The sequence below is a fragment of the Oncorhynchus keta genome, chromosome 31 (assembly GCF_023373465.1).
Source record: "Oncorhynchus keta strain PuntledgeMale-10-30-2019 chromosome 31, Oket_V2, whole genome shotgun sequence".
Lineage (NCBI taxonomy): Eukaryota > Metazoa > Chordata > Actinopteri > Salmoniformes > Salmonidae > Oncorhynchus > Oncorhynchus keta.
In genome coordinates, this window is record NC_068451.1 from 1,511,620 (window position 1) to 1,527,205 (window position 15,586).

The 15,586-nt window shown below is 39.9% G+C and overlaps 1 protein-coding gene across 8 annotated transcripts; it reads right to left on the reverse strand.

The window, feature by feature from the left end:
* Window positions 1-52: 52 nt before the first annotated feature.
* On the reverse strand, window positions 53-10,998 carry LOC118364181 (protein cornichon homolog 4-like). Of its 8 annotated transcripts, XM_052489306.1 has the most exons (6): window positions 10,843-10,904; window positions 10,290-10,358; window positions 7,982-8,095; window positions 4,203-4,315; window positions 1,463-1,603; window positions 53-1,274 (listed from the first exon to the last, which is right to left on the reverse strand). In XM_052489306.1, the coding sequence occupies exons 3-6, from the start codon at window positions 8,003-8,005 to the stop codon at window positions 1,247-1,249; spliced, it is 306 nt and encodes a 101-aa protein (XP_052345266.1). In that variant the 5' UTR covers window positions 8,006-8,095; window positions 10,290-10,358; window positions 10,843-10,904; the 3' UTR covers window positions 53-1,246. The 8 variants fall into 8 exon arrangements, with proteins under 8 accessions (XP_052345266.1, XP_035601356.1, XP_035601360.1 ...); XM_035745463.2 differs by lacking the exon at window positions 7,982-8,095 and having other exon boundaries at window positions 10,843-10,998; XM_035745467.2 differs by lacking the exons at window positions 7,982-8,095; window positions 10,290-10,358 and adding an exon at window positions 7,175-7,262 and having other exon boundaries at window positions 10,843-10,913.
* Window positions 10,999-15,586: the final 4,588 nt, after the last annotated feature.

A 15,586-nucleotide genomic window follows, 5' to 3' on the forward strand; every position in this document is an offset into this window, starting at 1 on the left:
GACTACAGTATTAGCCCTACCACAATATAATCTCACAAGAAAAAGACACCAATTGTTCTCTTTCAAGTTTATTTAAGAAACCCCACAAATTATTTTCAAAAGCACATAAACGAGTAATTTTAGTTTGATTTAATACAATCTGAACACGCACCCTTTCCCCATGGAGAAACACATTTGGCTGGAACATGGTCATTCTCAAACTGCACAAATAACACAGTGATGTGCTTCTGTCATACATAGTGAAATGTAATACAACTATAATACAGACAAGGGATTTGATTCAATCTGAAGCACAACACAAATTTAAAGACTTACATATCAGCTCAATTGGAAATGACCTTAAATGAAATTGCTCTTCAGTGCTACGGATTGAATCAAGGTTATATTGCCCATTGATACACAGTCGAGTGATAAAAATAGGGTTGAAAAACATTTTCCAATCCAGGTGCATGTATTCCCCTGAGAACACTTTTATAATACCAATCAAATGTGCAACTTTCAGCAGTCAGGGCATGTCAGATCTACAACTTATTGATGTTAAGAGACCAAGAAAATATAGAAATAAATCTCCAAAACACAGGTTAGTAATTCTGCAAAGGATATTCAAGGATTTTCCAGCATGTTGACAAGAGACAAAAAATAAATATGACAATCAAATATGGCGGCAGCGTAGCCTAGTGGTTAGAGCGTTGGACTAGTAACCGGAAGGTTGCGAGTTCAAACCCCCGAGCTGACAAGGTACAAATCTGTCGTTCTGCCCCTGAACAGGCAGTTAACCCACTGTTCCCAGGCCGTCATTGAAAATAAGAATATGTTCTTAACTGACTTGCCTGGTTAAATAAAGGTTAAAAAAAATGGCATTGACATATCAAAGATGATGTTTGGCAGGCTGCAAGAGGATGTGCTAGCTGTTGTGATTGGCTCTTGGCTGAAAATATGTTAGCCAATCGTATGCACCATCTAGCCTGTATGATTGTCATGTTTTCCATCTGCCCAGAGGAGCAGTGCATGGACAGCATTGTTGGACACAGGCTGAACGAAAGCACGTACACAATTCCAGGGCAGTTATGAGAACACAGAAGTACGTAATGGAGGGGAGGGGGGGGCTGAGCAATGATTATGTGTCCAAGGGGAGTGTAATGTCAGGTGACTTCAGCTGAGCAGAGGACTGAGGACCAGGACATATTGAACACCACATTCTGAATAGTTTGATTTGGCCGATTAGATTAAAACAGCCATGGGGATCTCAATCGTTGATCAGTGCCAGGATCATGCTGTGGAGGAGAAGGGAATCGTGTGACAAGTGAAGAAATTACTTTAAAACAAAACTTAAGCTCAGGCTAAACATATGTTATCCTGTACTAAGCAATAAATAAAGGAGCAGTAAAATTAGCTATGTTAGTACTGTAACGTGACAGCGGCTAGCATATAGAATCCCAGACAGCAAGGGGCAGTCTCTTACCTGTACAGGTAGATGAAGAAGCAGAGCAGGTGGAAGCCGAGTTTGATCATGGACTCTTTCATGTGAGACTTTAGTTGTCCCCGGTTGTGGATTTCAGTGGGGTCAAACACCCCCATGTTTCCCATGGGCACCTTCCAAACCCTGTCAGATAAACAATAGGTAAGACAAGACACTAGAACAACCATAGCATTGTAGGTAACAGCTTGGGTGTGGGCTATATCTCTAAGAGTTGGAGAGTTTGAGTTTGTAAGGGGCTTACATGGGCTAGGGTAGTTATAGTATTACTTGTGGGTGCTGGGACTGCTGAGCAGGGGGCAGTATGTCAAGTTCAACAACATCACTTCCTCTGTGTATATCTACCGGTTTCCCAAAAGCAACTGTCATCTCTACAGTGCTATTATTCATATGCACCAATGACCTGAAAGGCTCTGATGGGAACTGCTTGGCAGTGAAATATGCAGACACCACCAGGCACCCTCAGATGACACACTGCATTTCCAAACAGACGTAAACAGGGTTCATGACTGGTGCAATAACTACCCCAAACTCAACAAAACTGCTTACTGATTTCATGGGGAAGGCAGACTCAGTGAGCCACCTAGTCCTGATTGGTGAAGAGATAAGAGTGTTGAGTTGTAGGTACCTGGGAACCATCATGGACAGCACACCCTTTTAATGCCAACATTCAGAACATCAATAAAAAATACCAACTACAACTGTACCTCCTGCGCAGACAGACAACTGAACGTAAACACCTAGATACTCTCTAACTACTACACCTGCCATATAGAGTGTGCTGACTTTCTGTTTTCTGGTCTGGTACGGTGGGCAGTCAGTGGCTAATAAGTGTATCCTCAGGCGGACTGTGAACCTGGTGTCCAAGCTCTACGGGCTGCAATGCAGGGGTCTTCAGAGCCACTATGATAAACAGGCAAGGGACAAGGCCAAGAGCATCATAGAGGACCCCACACAATCTTGCCCAATGATTTGAGCTGCTGTCCTCCAGAAGGAGATTAAGGGTCTCACTTTTCAGTAAGAATATGAATATGAATAAGAATAAGAAGATGCAGGCCCAATACACTGTCGGACAGTAGAATTTGTGAAAATGTAAATGGGTGAATTGCATACTAACTTTCCAGTTTTCAGTACCGCATGTAATACAGTTCAAGTAGGAAGTTTACATACACTTAGGTTGGAGTCATGAAAACGTGTTTTTCAACTACTCCACAAATTTTTTGTTGACAAACTATAGTTTTGGTGAGTCGGTTAGGACATATACTTTGTGCACGACAAGTAATTTTTCCAACAACTGTTGACAGACAGATTATTTAACTTATAATTCACTGTATCACAATTCCAGTGGGTCAGAAGTTTACATACACTAAGTCGACTGTGCCTTTAAACAGCTTTGAAAATTCCAGAAAATTATATCATGGCTTTAGAAGCTTCTGACAGGATAATTGACATACTTTGAGTCAATTGGAGGTGTACCTGTGGATGTATTTCAAGGCCTACCTTAAACTCAGTGCCTCTTTGCTTGACATGCTGGAGGAAACAGGTACAAAACTATCTATATCCACAGTAAAACGAGTCCTATATCGACATAACCGGAAAGGCCGCTCAGCAAGGAAGAAGCCACTGCTCCAAAACTGCCATAAAAAAGGCAGACTACGGTTTGCAACTGCATATGGGGAAAAAGATCGTACTATTTGGAGAAATGTCCTCTGGTCTGATGAAACAAAAATAGAACTGTTTGGCCATGATGACCATCGTTATGTTTGGAGGAAAAAGGGGGAGGCTTTCAAGCAGTAGAACACCGTCCCAATCATGAAGCACGGGGGTGGCAGCAGCATATTGTGGGGGTGCTTTGCTGCAGGAGGGACTGGTGCACTTCACAAAATAGATGGCGTCATGAGGAAGAAAAATTATGTGGATATATTGAAGCAACATCTCAAGACATCAGTCAGGAAGTTAAAGCTTGGCCGCAAATGGGTCTTCCAAACGGACAATGACCCCAAGCATACTTCCAAAGTTGTGGCAAAATGGCTTAAGGACAACAAAGTCAAGGTATGGGAGTGGCCATCACAAAGCCCTGACCTCAATCCTATAGAACATTTGAGGGCAGAACTGAAAAAGCGTGTGTAAGCAAGGAGGCCTACAAACCTGACTCAGTTACACCAGCTCTGTCTGGAGGAATAGGCCAAAATTCACACAACTTATTGTGGGAAGTTTGTGGAAGGCTACCCGAAACGCTTTTGACCCAAGTAAACAAAAAAAAATTAAAGGCAATGCTACCAAATACTAATTGAGTGTATGTAAACTTCTGACCCACTGGGAATGTGATGAAAGAAATAAAAGCTGAAATAAATCACTCTACTATTATTCTGACATTTCTTAAAATAAAGTGGTGATCCTAACTTGACCTAAGAATTTTTACTGGCATTAAATGTCAGGAATTGTGGAAAAACTGAGTTTAAATGTATTTGCTAAGGTGTATGTACATTTCTGACTTCAAGTGTATAGTGTTGTGTTCATATGCTGACGTCGAGAAATGAATTTGAATATTAATGTAAAATAAAGTATATCTTATTGTAAGGTTCACAACACAGCCACTGATGACAGCTCTGAGCGGAACCCCTCACCCCTCAGGCACAAGTCTTTATTGTCCACATAGGACAAGAAGATGCCGTTGGTCATTAACATTCAGTTGTCATCAAACAAAAAGGTACAACGTACTTACCTGTACATGTTCCAGGTGGCCACAGGCAGGTTGAGTAGGAAGACAAACCAGTGCAGGGAGACAAGCATCAGCACTGTTGCCAGGGCCTGGCCTACCAGCTCTGGAACAACCCACTGCAGATGCACATTATGAAAAGTATATGAGCACAAGCATACAGGACACAATAAATAAAAGACAATGAGCCACAGAGGTATAAGTCAGGAAGCTGAAAGTTACTACCTACATGTAGGGTAAATCCATTTGAATTCAATTACTTTTTGACTGCACACCTTTTGATTTGAACGAAGCCTTCCATACATAGGCCTATTTAGCCATTGGAAAGGTGCTCAGAAAGTGACTTTAGGGACCCGAATTCCAAAACATTCACGAGGTAAAGGTGCTCAAAGTTAACCCATTTTGCATACCATGTCGTCATCACTGGAAAAGGTAAACAGTTGAGATTTATATAATTTAAAACCTTACAAAACAGGGTTGTCAAATTGTTTGACAATTTCTAGATTTCTTTTTATAATGTCCTTTAACATCAATTATCTAAAAACGCTTTTCGCATATGTTGTACCTTAAACCCTATAAGATGTTTGTGTTGGGTCATCGGTTAAGACAACATGCTCTTGAATACAAGGTGGGTGTCATGTTTTGGCTGATACATGTTCAAATATGGAAATAAAATTGAAATGTCAAATCTTGAATGATACCACAAAGATAGTTGAATGTCCACACATCAGAGAATGTTGACTTGAATGGGAATATCTGTTGTTTTAAATTATACTGTCAATCATCCATAGGAAACCTACTGTCAATGGTGTACCAGCTAAATTACAGTGGTCTGAAGGGTTGGTTCCATTCTATGAATTATATTTCTATGATTGAAATGACACCCCCCCCCTCCCATGTATTCAAGGGCATGTTGTGTCTCAACCAAAAACCTCAGATGATGTGAAATAGGATATATGAGAACAAAGAAAAATTATTTTGACACTTCTTTTTGATAACTGATGTTCAATGTTTCAAAATGACATTCTGTATTCAAAAATACTTTTCAAATAAATAAAATAGTTTGACCACACTGTTTGTAAGCTTTTTAAACGATATCACACTAAACTATCTTTCTAGTGAAGAAGACCTGGATGTCTCATGGTATGGTGGGGTACGAATAATTGGTAAACTCTTGGCACCTTTATCTCCTGAACCTTTTGGCAAGCAGGTCAAAAAAGTCACTTTCTGACCACTTTTTCCATGGACAACCATGTCTGGAAAGTTTGACTTAAATCAAAAGGGATCCTGCCAAAAAGTGATTTGATTTCAAATGGATTTAGGGATGGATCGACATTTATAGAATGGTTACCTGGAGGAAAATGGGGGACGGTCATGCTTTTTTAATTAGTCAAGTGGAGGGTTTAGTATTTTATTAAATCTAGTCCAGGGGAGGGTCATGTACTTTGTAATTGATTGAAATGTCAATATTTCTTTGGTGTTTTAGAAGTAGTTGCTTGTTAGGCAATAAATCAATGTGTGCCCGATCCCGCCCCTCTTCTCGGATTCTCCGCTGGGCACTCAATATCAAGTGCGGCTATAGGCTATTTAGTGTGTTCACAATCAAACGATCCATAGCCTATACGAAGTGCATGCTCGAAAATCACAGAGCAAAGTTATATTTCTAAGATAGCTGCTGGGATGGTGTAAATTAAACTAGGCTACATTACACACTGCAATGGATAATCCAACCCCGAGCCCTGGCCTGCTCTGGGTAATCAAAAACATTTTTGTGTGCAGTTTAACCAATGGCTGTGCTCAAATTTGCCATCTACTTTTTGTTTTAATTATTATTTTGGGGACAGGGGAGGGTTGATTTTTTTTTTTTAAGCGTTCAAGGTAGGGCCGTCCATTTTCATTTCAGAGAGGTCCGATTTTCTCCATGAAAACCTTACTTTAAATATTGTTCACTCCCGTAACCTATACCAACATTAACAAAATATGACGTTCTTTCTCATGTCTGCTCTGCACTCAGGTGCACAGCTTGTACTTATCATGAGTCCTTTAGAATACCACAGTATGAGTCATAATACCCATTAAACATGGCGGTCGAACAGGGAAACAGTTCCAAGAATTTTTCCACCATTCATTTTTCTCATAGGGGATTTTAGAAACACTTCAAATAAAGGCTGTTTCTCATGTTGAGTGACTTCTTGATAACTGTGTAAATCTCTCTAGGACAGGCCTGGGCAATTATTTTCCATGGAGAGCCTCATTAGAATATATTTTACCCATCGCAGGCCTAAATCATATTACAGGATTATACATCATGTGTATGTATGACTGTTGACAGATATATCTACTGTAAATCACATCCAGATATGCTACTTATTTTACTTTTTAAAAATGCAGATATAAACCACATCCATGCTCTCCTTTTGGTAGTTAGTTTCATTATTAAACATGCAATGCACTACATGGAGGGAAAAGTACACCGTGCATTCAGCACCACGGACAGAACTCTTGTTAACGGGTATGTACAAAAACACAAGAGAGAGAACTCAACAGTACATTTCAACTACTCAATCAGTAAGGAGTGAAGACTGATGGGCATTAACTACAGCAGTTCAGTCAGGTTTAGTTTCTGACATCTCTATGTGCAGGATTTCTGAGAGGTGTGAGTCAGTAAGAGATGATCTGTACCTTGACTTGTTACATTTCATCACTGAAAATGTCTGTTCACATACATAGGTTGACCCAAACAGTACAAACACCTGAGCATGACTCCTAATCTTTGGAAAGTTTTGTTCATCGAGAGATGCATAGAACCTCGCCAGGGGCATTGTTCTGAATAGTTCTCCAATCACTGCATCAGACTGAAGATCGATAAGCTCAAGTTGCTGGTCAGTGGGAGCGTTATCCACATTGAAGTTGAAAGGAAACCAACAGCATGTTATTTTCCAACATTTGAAATACTCAAAAACGAGGAGAAAACTCACCGTTCAAAGCATGCAGCAGAGATGTATACTTCTCCCGCTGGTCATCTGATAGGGAACAGACTAGTAGTGTCGGAAGGTGGGTGATACACTTGGCAGGTCAGGAAGAGTAACTTACCCTTGAAGGCTTTGACAAGGCTATATATCTGATGTGCGAAAAGGCCCTTCCTTGTAGTTTGGAATTCAGTTCATTCATGAAGGCCATGATGTCCACAGTGAAGGCAAAAATCAGCCAACCATTCTTTATCTGGCAGTTGATGGAAATCCACAAAACTCAGCAATCTCCGACTTCAGGTCCCACACCCTTTTAAGCACCTTCCCCAAACTGAGCCATCTCACGTTTGTGTGTAAGGGGAAACCTGCATGAACCGATTCGGTCTCTTCCAACAGTGAGACAAATTTCCTGTGGTTTAAAGATTTTGCTCTTATGAAGTTTACCACTTTAGTGACTGCATACACAGCATGGCTCATTTTCAGAACACATTTACAGAGCACCTGCTGATTAATAATGCAATGCAGGAAAATAATGTTCTGATCTGGGTTCAGCTCAGCTACTTGATCTTGTATCATTTTCAAAAAGCCAACGTTTTTTCCTGTTACGTTTGGGCACCCATCAGTGGTCATACACTTATTCATCTCCTCCAATGAATATTTCACTGTGGTTGTGCTCTTCACTGACTGCACCGAAGCAAAGTCCTCTGCCATTTCAAAGTCTGGGGTTATGCCTCATAAGAATATCAACAACTGCGCCGTATCACATGCATCACTGCTCTCATCCAGGGCCAAGGAGAAATAGGTGAAATCCTTTACCTTGTCTTTCAACTGTTGTTCCATATTCTCTGTGATGTCCTCAACATGCCGTGTCGCTGTTCATCTTGACAGGGAAACATTTTCAAACAGCTTTCTTGTCGGGGCAAAGTATTGCTGCAGAGTCAATGAAACATTCTTTAATGAATTCGCCCTCAGCGAATGGCAATTGCAATTGTGTAGGACAGTACTTAGATAGCACTCGCAATTCCGTCGTTTGCTGAATGCAGTTTTGTGAAAAGTCCTTGCTGCTTTTGCAACTATTTCGATGCACTTGCCCTCTGCTCAGAAGACATATTCCTATATTTCTCTGCATGCTTCGTCTGAAAGTGTCGGGATAAGTTGTCTTTCAAGACAGCGATGCTCTCCTTGCACACAGCTTTTCCTGATACCTCAATAAAGAAATATTTCTAAATTCACTCTTGCTGGAACACCCTACATTCATTGTCTACTTTCCTTTTCTTTGGAAAAACTCATTTTAGCGCAATTTTTGTAACGTGTGTGTCTGCCACTGCTTGTCCTCGTGCAGTTGTTACTTATACGTGCCTTCAAAATAAATGTCCCCCAAGCGGTCGGAGTTATATCATTACACAAAGGCGAGTATTCATTATGCTTTTAATTTGAATAACACATACTTTACCATAGCAAATTCTTTATGTGATCTGAGGTCCGCGGGCCATATTGAATCAGGTCGGCCTTTGCCACTCCTGCTCTAGGATAAAGTTACTTTTATCAATATATTTTCCTGTATTTACCCCCCAAAAAAAAAAAAAATGACGGCTAATTAGCTGCTAATGCGGCTATCATAAAGAACTACAAATGCCATGATGATCTGGACGAGACTGCCGAATCAAGGCAAAATTAACTCGATCAATTATCTAATGTTAGGTAAATGTAGTAATGAATAAATTGGCTGAATTTATTTTAAATGGACAATTCTGTGAACTGTCTCGTGCAAGTTTTAAATTGACACAGTACCTGTTAGCAAAGGCGTCAGCTTGCGATGGTTTGCAGGTGCTTGCAGGGATTTGTAGTTTTGCATGATGTCTACTTTGATCTTAATTAGCATTTTCCTAATCAGAGTTAATGGAACAGAATATATTGACAAATCACCTTGTCCGAGATAGAACATGGTTATCAAAACATAACGCCAGGGTAAGCCTACACGAAACACAGCACTTATTTTAAGAATTACATTTTTCACATAGGGGATTTTTAGATGGGTGGAAAACGATTGGAACAACTTTCCTGTTTGACCGTTAGGTAATGGGTATTATGACACATCCACTGTGGGGCTCTATGGCATTCCACATCCTTTTTGCAGTGGGAAATGTACTGACCCTACCCAAATGCTCTGTCTAAACGTAAATACGCCTCACTTGCGATAGGGTTTTGGAAATGTTTGGAACTTAATAAAAATGTCAGTTTCTGACAAAACAGCAAGTATAGTCTAGAGAATCATTAGAGAATCATTGTCCCATCTAAACCGTTGTGAAATATCTTCCATAACAAAAAATATTGTAATTTCATTTGTTTGAATGAAAATTGTGTACAAAACCTAAAGTAAAGACGCAAAAACGAAACGTAAGCACAGAATTCGCACATAAAACATCTACCTCTTCTTAGACTTGCTTTTAATGAGAATGGCAGATCTATAACACACATTTATATGGGAATTTGACCCAGTGGCCAAAAAGTTACATATTGCAGCTAACTTTCATATCAAAAATACACTTACTGTACAGTTTATCAAAGTTACACCCTGCTGTGTAAAAAAAAAATCCAATGGAGGGAGTTCGATTTAGCTCACCCGTTTGACCCGGCAGGAGGCGTTTATCCTTGTAAACATGATTGCACTCGTTTTGACCACAGGCTGCCTCCCGGCTTTGTGGAGTGGGTAACAAGGTGGGATATCTCGCTTTATTAGCTGGGTGCTCTGCCATATATAACTATCTTAAAACGAAATCCGAAATTCAAGAACATTGGGAAACGTCGGCACACCAAAATGTAGCCCGGTGATGCTCGATTTGCGATTCACAAATGTATCTTTTGGAATTTGAAATATTATTTCTTGCTATTGTGAGAGTTAAGTCCCAAATGTTTCCAAAACCTTATCGCAAACGAGATTTTATGTTTCGAACCGTTAAAACAGTGTCGGGATTATAGTTTACAGTGAGCCAGTTGTGGTCTACACCTTTAACCCGAAAGCCGTAAAGGGGGCTATGCCCCTGGGTTCTCGAGAGCTAGCTAGCTGCATGTACAAGCAAAACAATATATTTGAAAGGAAATTACCCATGACAACTGTGCTTACTCTGTTTAACTTCGAACAGCAGGCTCGTGCATTGATGTAGTCACATTCTAGATCGGAGAGGGTAATTACCTATTAATGAAGTTAAGGTATGTAAACTGTCTTGGCAGAGATGTATAAGGCTAACGTTTAGTTATACAGTAACATTTTCTCTATATTCTGAATGTCAGCTAACTCAAGCGAGGAAGCCATTTGTGAGTAACTGGGACTCACGGTCTGTTTAACCACTGAACAAGCAGCAGACACTGCATCTAAAATATGTCAACACTTCTGTTGACAGCCAGAATATCGACATTTTAAAGTGCAAAGGACGAACGGGGCGTTGGCTAACTGGCCCTTACTGGCTAGTTCGCTAACGTCTGTTTATCAAGACACATCAGTAGGGATTGGATTGATCCGTTTGATAGTGGCTAAATCACGGCCACCGTTAACTAGCACTTATCTGCCACAGACATGGACCCAAAACGCACGAGCGCTAAAACGTATGGATTGTAACAAAGAATAGTACTAGAGATCCAGTACACAACGTATTAGCTAATGTTCAAGAAAAGGATACGAAGTACACCGCCAGAAAAATCAAAGCACAGCAGTCGACCAGCGATAGAATGAACACAGCCGCCTCCATCTTTCTTCTTCCGCATTCACTGCTATTTCCGGTTATTTTAAAATTGGTGTTAAGGGTCAGGTGTTACCTATACTGCCACCTCTCAAACTGTAGTAGATAGTTTGGAAGGGGGTGGAGCACCGCAAGTTTTAGACCATACTTAGTCATTGTTCTCCCTATTTTACGTCTGGTCTTAACAAGAGATTGGTCACCTTTGTTTGATACTGTTTTTCTTGATTTATTTGGCGTGGGCTACGGCCAAACATCCTGTGATGAGTATAGTTAATAAATCGGTCATTCGTAAACACAATCCTCTGTCTGGACATTTGTTCATTTAGGATCTAGCCAGGTCATTACAATATTTTTACTGACCAGAATATAACATATTTTTCTGACCACCAGAAAAAGTTGGTCATAATTGTGACCACTATATTATGCAGCCTACTGGTCATAGTTAAGATCTCATCATAACCTGGTAATGACCACCTGACTACTGCTTATAACCTACACTTTTTTTTCTAAAAGGTTCCCGAAAGGGTTATTCAACTGTCCCCATAGGAGAACCCTTTTTGGTTCCACATAGAACCCTCTGTGGAAAGGGTCCGACATAGAACCCCAAAAGGTTCTACCTGCAACTAAAAAGGGTTCTTCAAAGGGTTATCCTATGGGGACAGCCGAATAAACCTGTTAGGTTCTAGATGGCACCTTTTTTTCTAAGAGTGTACTGTAATATGTATTGCTGAGGATAAAGTTGGAGATTGAAAACATTGTTAATTACATTTCTACTTGTTTCCATAGTCACCAAATAAAGTTAATCTGCAACATATTCTTAAATTTTAAAGCAATGGCAAAAACAAATCTACATCAGAATTTTTCGCACATCTACATACAGTAATTGTTTCAAAATTCACCCACAGACATTACATGAATAAAAAGACTGGGACACAGAGTATATAAAGGCCCATTGTCTTATTTGATTAATTATTAATAAGCATGGTTTGATGGGGCAGAGCCTCACAAGGTCTTCTGAGCACAGAAGGCGATCTGGGGCGTAGTGGCTCTCTTGAAGAGTCGTGTGATGTGTCAGATCTGCAATGAAGAGAATCAGTGCATTACATCTGTATCAATTTTAGATTTTTAAAGAAAATTAGAAAAGGACATTCTTGAAGAAACTTTGTGGAATCAGCTGCCTATAGGTATTTCCATGGTGCTAGTTGACAAATTGTGTTGCAGTTGTAGTTTAAAGGTGTTCATATACATAGTTTGCATCCTTCTACACCACTGCAGCCAGGGGCATATTTTAGGACTTTACAGCAACAGCAACAGATCAACCTACTGAGTTTTCTGGCTTTTCATGGCACTTACTGTAAGCATAAAAAGAGAAGAAATGATAGGCATAATGTGGGCATGCAGGACATTGTCGTGACTTTACCTTCAGTAATATGATTATTAATTTAATCCACTAACTACGTTGAATTGTTACCCGATTAAATTAATCATGTAACAATTAACTCATTAGGATTTGGGGCACCATGGAATAAATTGTATAAAGAGTTACCATCTCCCGAATTAAACTCTATAAAGGACAGTTGAAGTCGGAAGTTTACATACACTTAGGTTGGAGTCATTAAAACTTGTTTTTCAACTACTCCACACATTTCTTGTTAACAAATTACAGTTTTGGCAAGTCGGTTAGGACAACTACTTTGTGCAACAATAGTTTATATACAGATTATTTCACTGTATCACAATTCCAGTGGGTCAGAAGTTTACATACACTAAGTTGACTGTGCCTTTAAACAGCTTGGAAAATTCCAGAAAATGATGTCATAGCTTTAGAATCTTCTGATATGCTAATTGACATAATTTGAGTAAATTGGAGGTGTACCTGTGGGTGTATTTCAAGGCCTACCTTCGAACTCAGTGCCTCTTTGCTTGACATTAATGGAAAATCAAACTAAATCAGCCAAGACCTCAGAAAAAACTGTAGACCTCCACAAGTCTGGTTCATCCTTGGGAGCAATTTCCAAACGCCTGAAGGTACCACTTTCATCTGCACAACAATAGTACGCAATGGTCTGATGAAACTAAGAACTGTTTGGCCATAATGACCATCCTTATGTTTGGAGGAAAAAGGGGGAGGCTTGTAAGCAGTAGAACACCGTCCCAACCATGAAGCATGGGGGTGGCAGCAGGATATTGTGGGGTGCTTTGCTGCAGGAGGGACTGGTGCACTTCACAAAATAGGCATCATGGGGAAGAGAAATTACGTGGATATATTGAAGCAACATCTCAAGCCATCAGTCAGGAAGTTAAAGCTTGGTCGCAAATGGGTCTTCCAAATGGACAATGACCCCAAGCATACTTCCAAAGTTGTGGCAAAATGGCTTAAGGACAACAAAGTCAATATATTGGAGTGGCCATCACAAAGCCCTGACCTCAATCCTATAAAACATTTGTGGACAGAACTGAAACATTGTGTGCGAGCAAGGAGGCCTACAAACCTGACTCAGTTACATCAGCTCTGTCAGGAGAAATGGGCCAAAATTCACCCAACCTCTTGTGGGAAGCTTGTGGAAAGCTACCCGATGCATTTGACCCAAGTTAAACAATTTAAAGGCAATGCTACCAAATACTAATTGAGTGTATGTAAACTTCTGACCCACTGGGAATGTGATGAAAGAAATAAAAGTTGAAATAAATCATTCTCTCTACTATAATTCACTTTAAAATAAAGTGATGATCCTAACCTGACCTAAGACAGGGAATTTTTACTAGGATTAAATGTCAGGAATTGTGAAAACCGGGGTTTACTGAGTTTAAATGTATTTGGCTAAGGTGAATGTAAACTTCTGACTTTAACTGTATATATCTATTTAATCGATAAACAGTCACCTTATTAATCATTACCTCTTATCATATACATCATTCTGAACCTCCTCCTCGTGTTGATTATTCAGGGTTCAGAATTCTGACCACTATGGACGTGAGCTGCAGCTTTTCATCTCTCTGGTCTAAAGGAAGATGAGTTTATTTCTTCACCTCGTGTTGAGGTTCAAAGTTCCAACCATTTCCGACATGTAGCGATTGCTCCACACACACTTTTCTGGTCTAATGTGAATTTCATTACCAAGACTTGTTATGCACTCTGGCCAAAAGGACGGCTCATTCCGTCTGACACGCTCTTCTGACCTCACTCAGGGTGTGGCTACTTAATGTGCAAAGGGTATGATTAGAAGTTATCCCTTATAACTCCTAAAATCAAATATCTATCCTAACAAAAATACTTTCAGCATTGTTCATGTCCTATGCACAACGTATTGGATGGAAACTTGACAGATAAAGGGGGTTTCCTTTCCAAGTTACAGAATTTCATCCATACAGTTTGTTTTTAATGACATCACACAATAAAAAACAATATGACATTAGTTTTCTACATTTCCCCACTGACCATTCCCAAAATTCTTTATGTTAGAATTATTGTTCCATTATCCACTTTTTGGATGTTAAGAGTTTTGGGTGGGCAAAAGTCTCTGGAGACAAAGGGACATTCCTTTAGCCAATACTGGAGGGTAGAGAGAGAGTCCTCTCCTGCTTAATTTATGACCGGGTGTGGAGGTATTATCAAAACACCCACACCAGTTCCATCCTCCCCTCTGCAGGGAGAAGGTCTGGTTATTGTCAGCCATTTCCAAGCTGATCTGACCCATTGAGATCCTCACAAGACAGTCATGACAACACGACAGAACAGTAACGCACAGTAAAATATCTTTAACAGAATCGACAAAAAGTTGTAGCAAAGGCATGTTTGCTCCTCTGTCCCTTCATATTGAAGTGGGAATTTAATGAATTAGTCATCAATCTGAAACATTTTAAGAAAGAAGATATCAACGTTAGACAGAAGTTGGATAATGACCATTGTTAACCCATTTTAAATGGTAAAGTTTTGCTTAATCCTAATACATGTTGTGATATTCATACAACCTTTTAGAAACACACACTCCATAATTCTGAGGACATTGTCCCTGACAGAGGTTCCCCCAATTGAGGACAGCTTGGCAGTCTTAAAAGAAAAAAGCTACTTGTAAAAATGTAAGTACGTATAAAGAGGCAATAAAGAGACCATAACATATAATCTTGTTCAAAAGTTGTCTGACATATCATTTCAGCCACAAACATTGTTAGAAATGGAGGTTATTGGCAAATCTCTTCCTCTTCTCTGCAACTGCGCACGTATGTGAGTTTGAGTGAGCGACAGGGAGTATGAGCAAGAGAGAAAAGGAAGAAACTTTATGACTCACCATGGTAGGTGTCTGTTGAATCAGGACACAAGGGTTTTGCACCTGGAAAAAAAGGCGAGATTAAATAGGATTTTATTTGCTTTACAATGGTATTCTATTAGAAGTGGTGCTATATTAATTGGATCTACCTACACTACACTCTTAGTGTTCCAAAGGGGTTCTTCGGGTGCCTCCATAGGTGCACCCTTTGAAGGACACTTTTTGTTTCCAGGTAGAACCCTTTGGGGTTCCATGTAGACTCTTCTGCGGAAAATGTTCTACATGGAACCAATAGGTTCTATCTGGAACCAAAAAGGGTTTTTCAAAGGGTTATCCTATGGGGACAGCCAATGAACTCTTTTAGGTTTGAGATACAACCTTTTTTTAAATTTGCAAATCAACTCAGCCAAATCTCA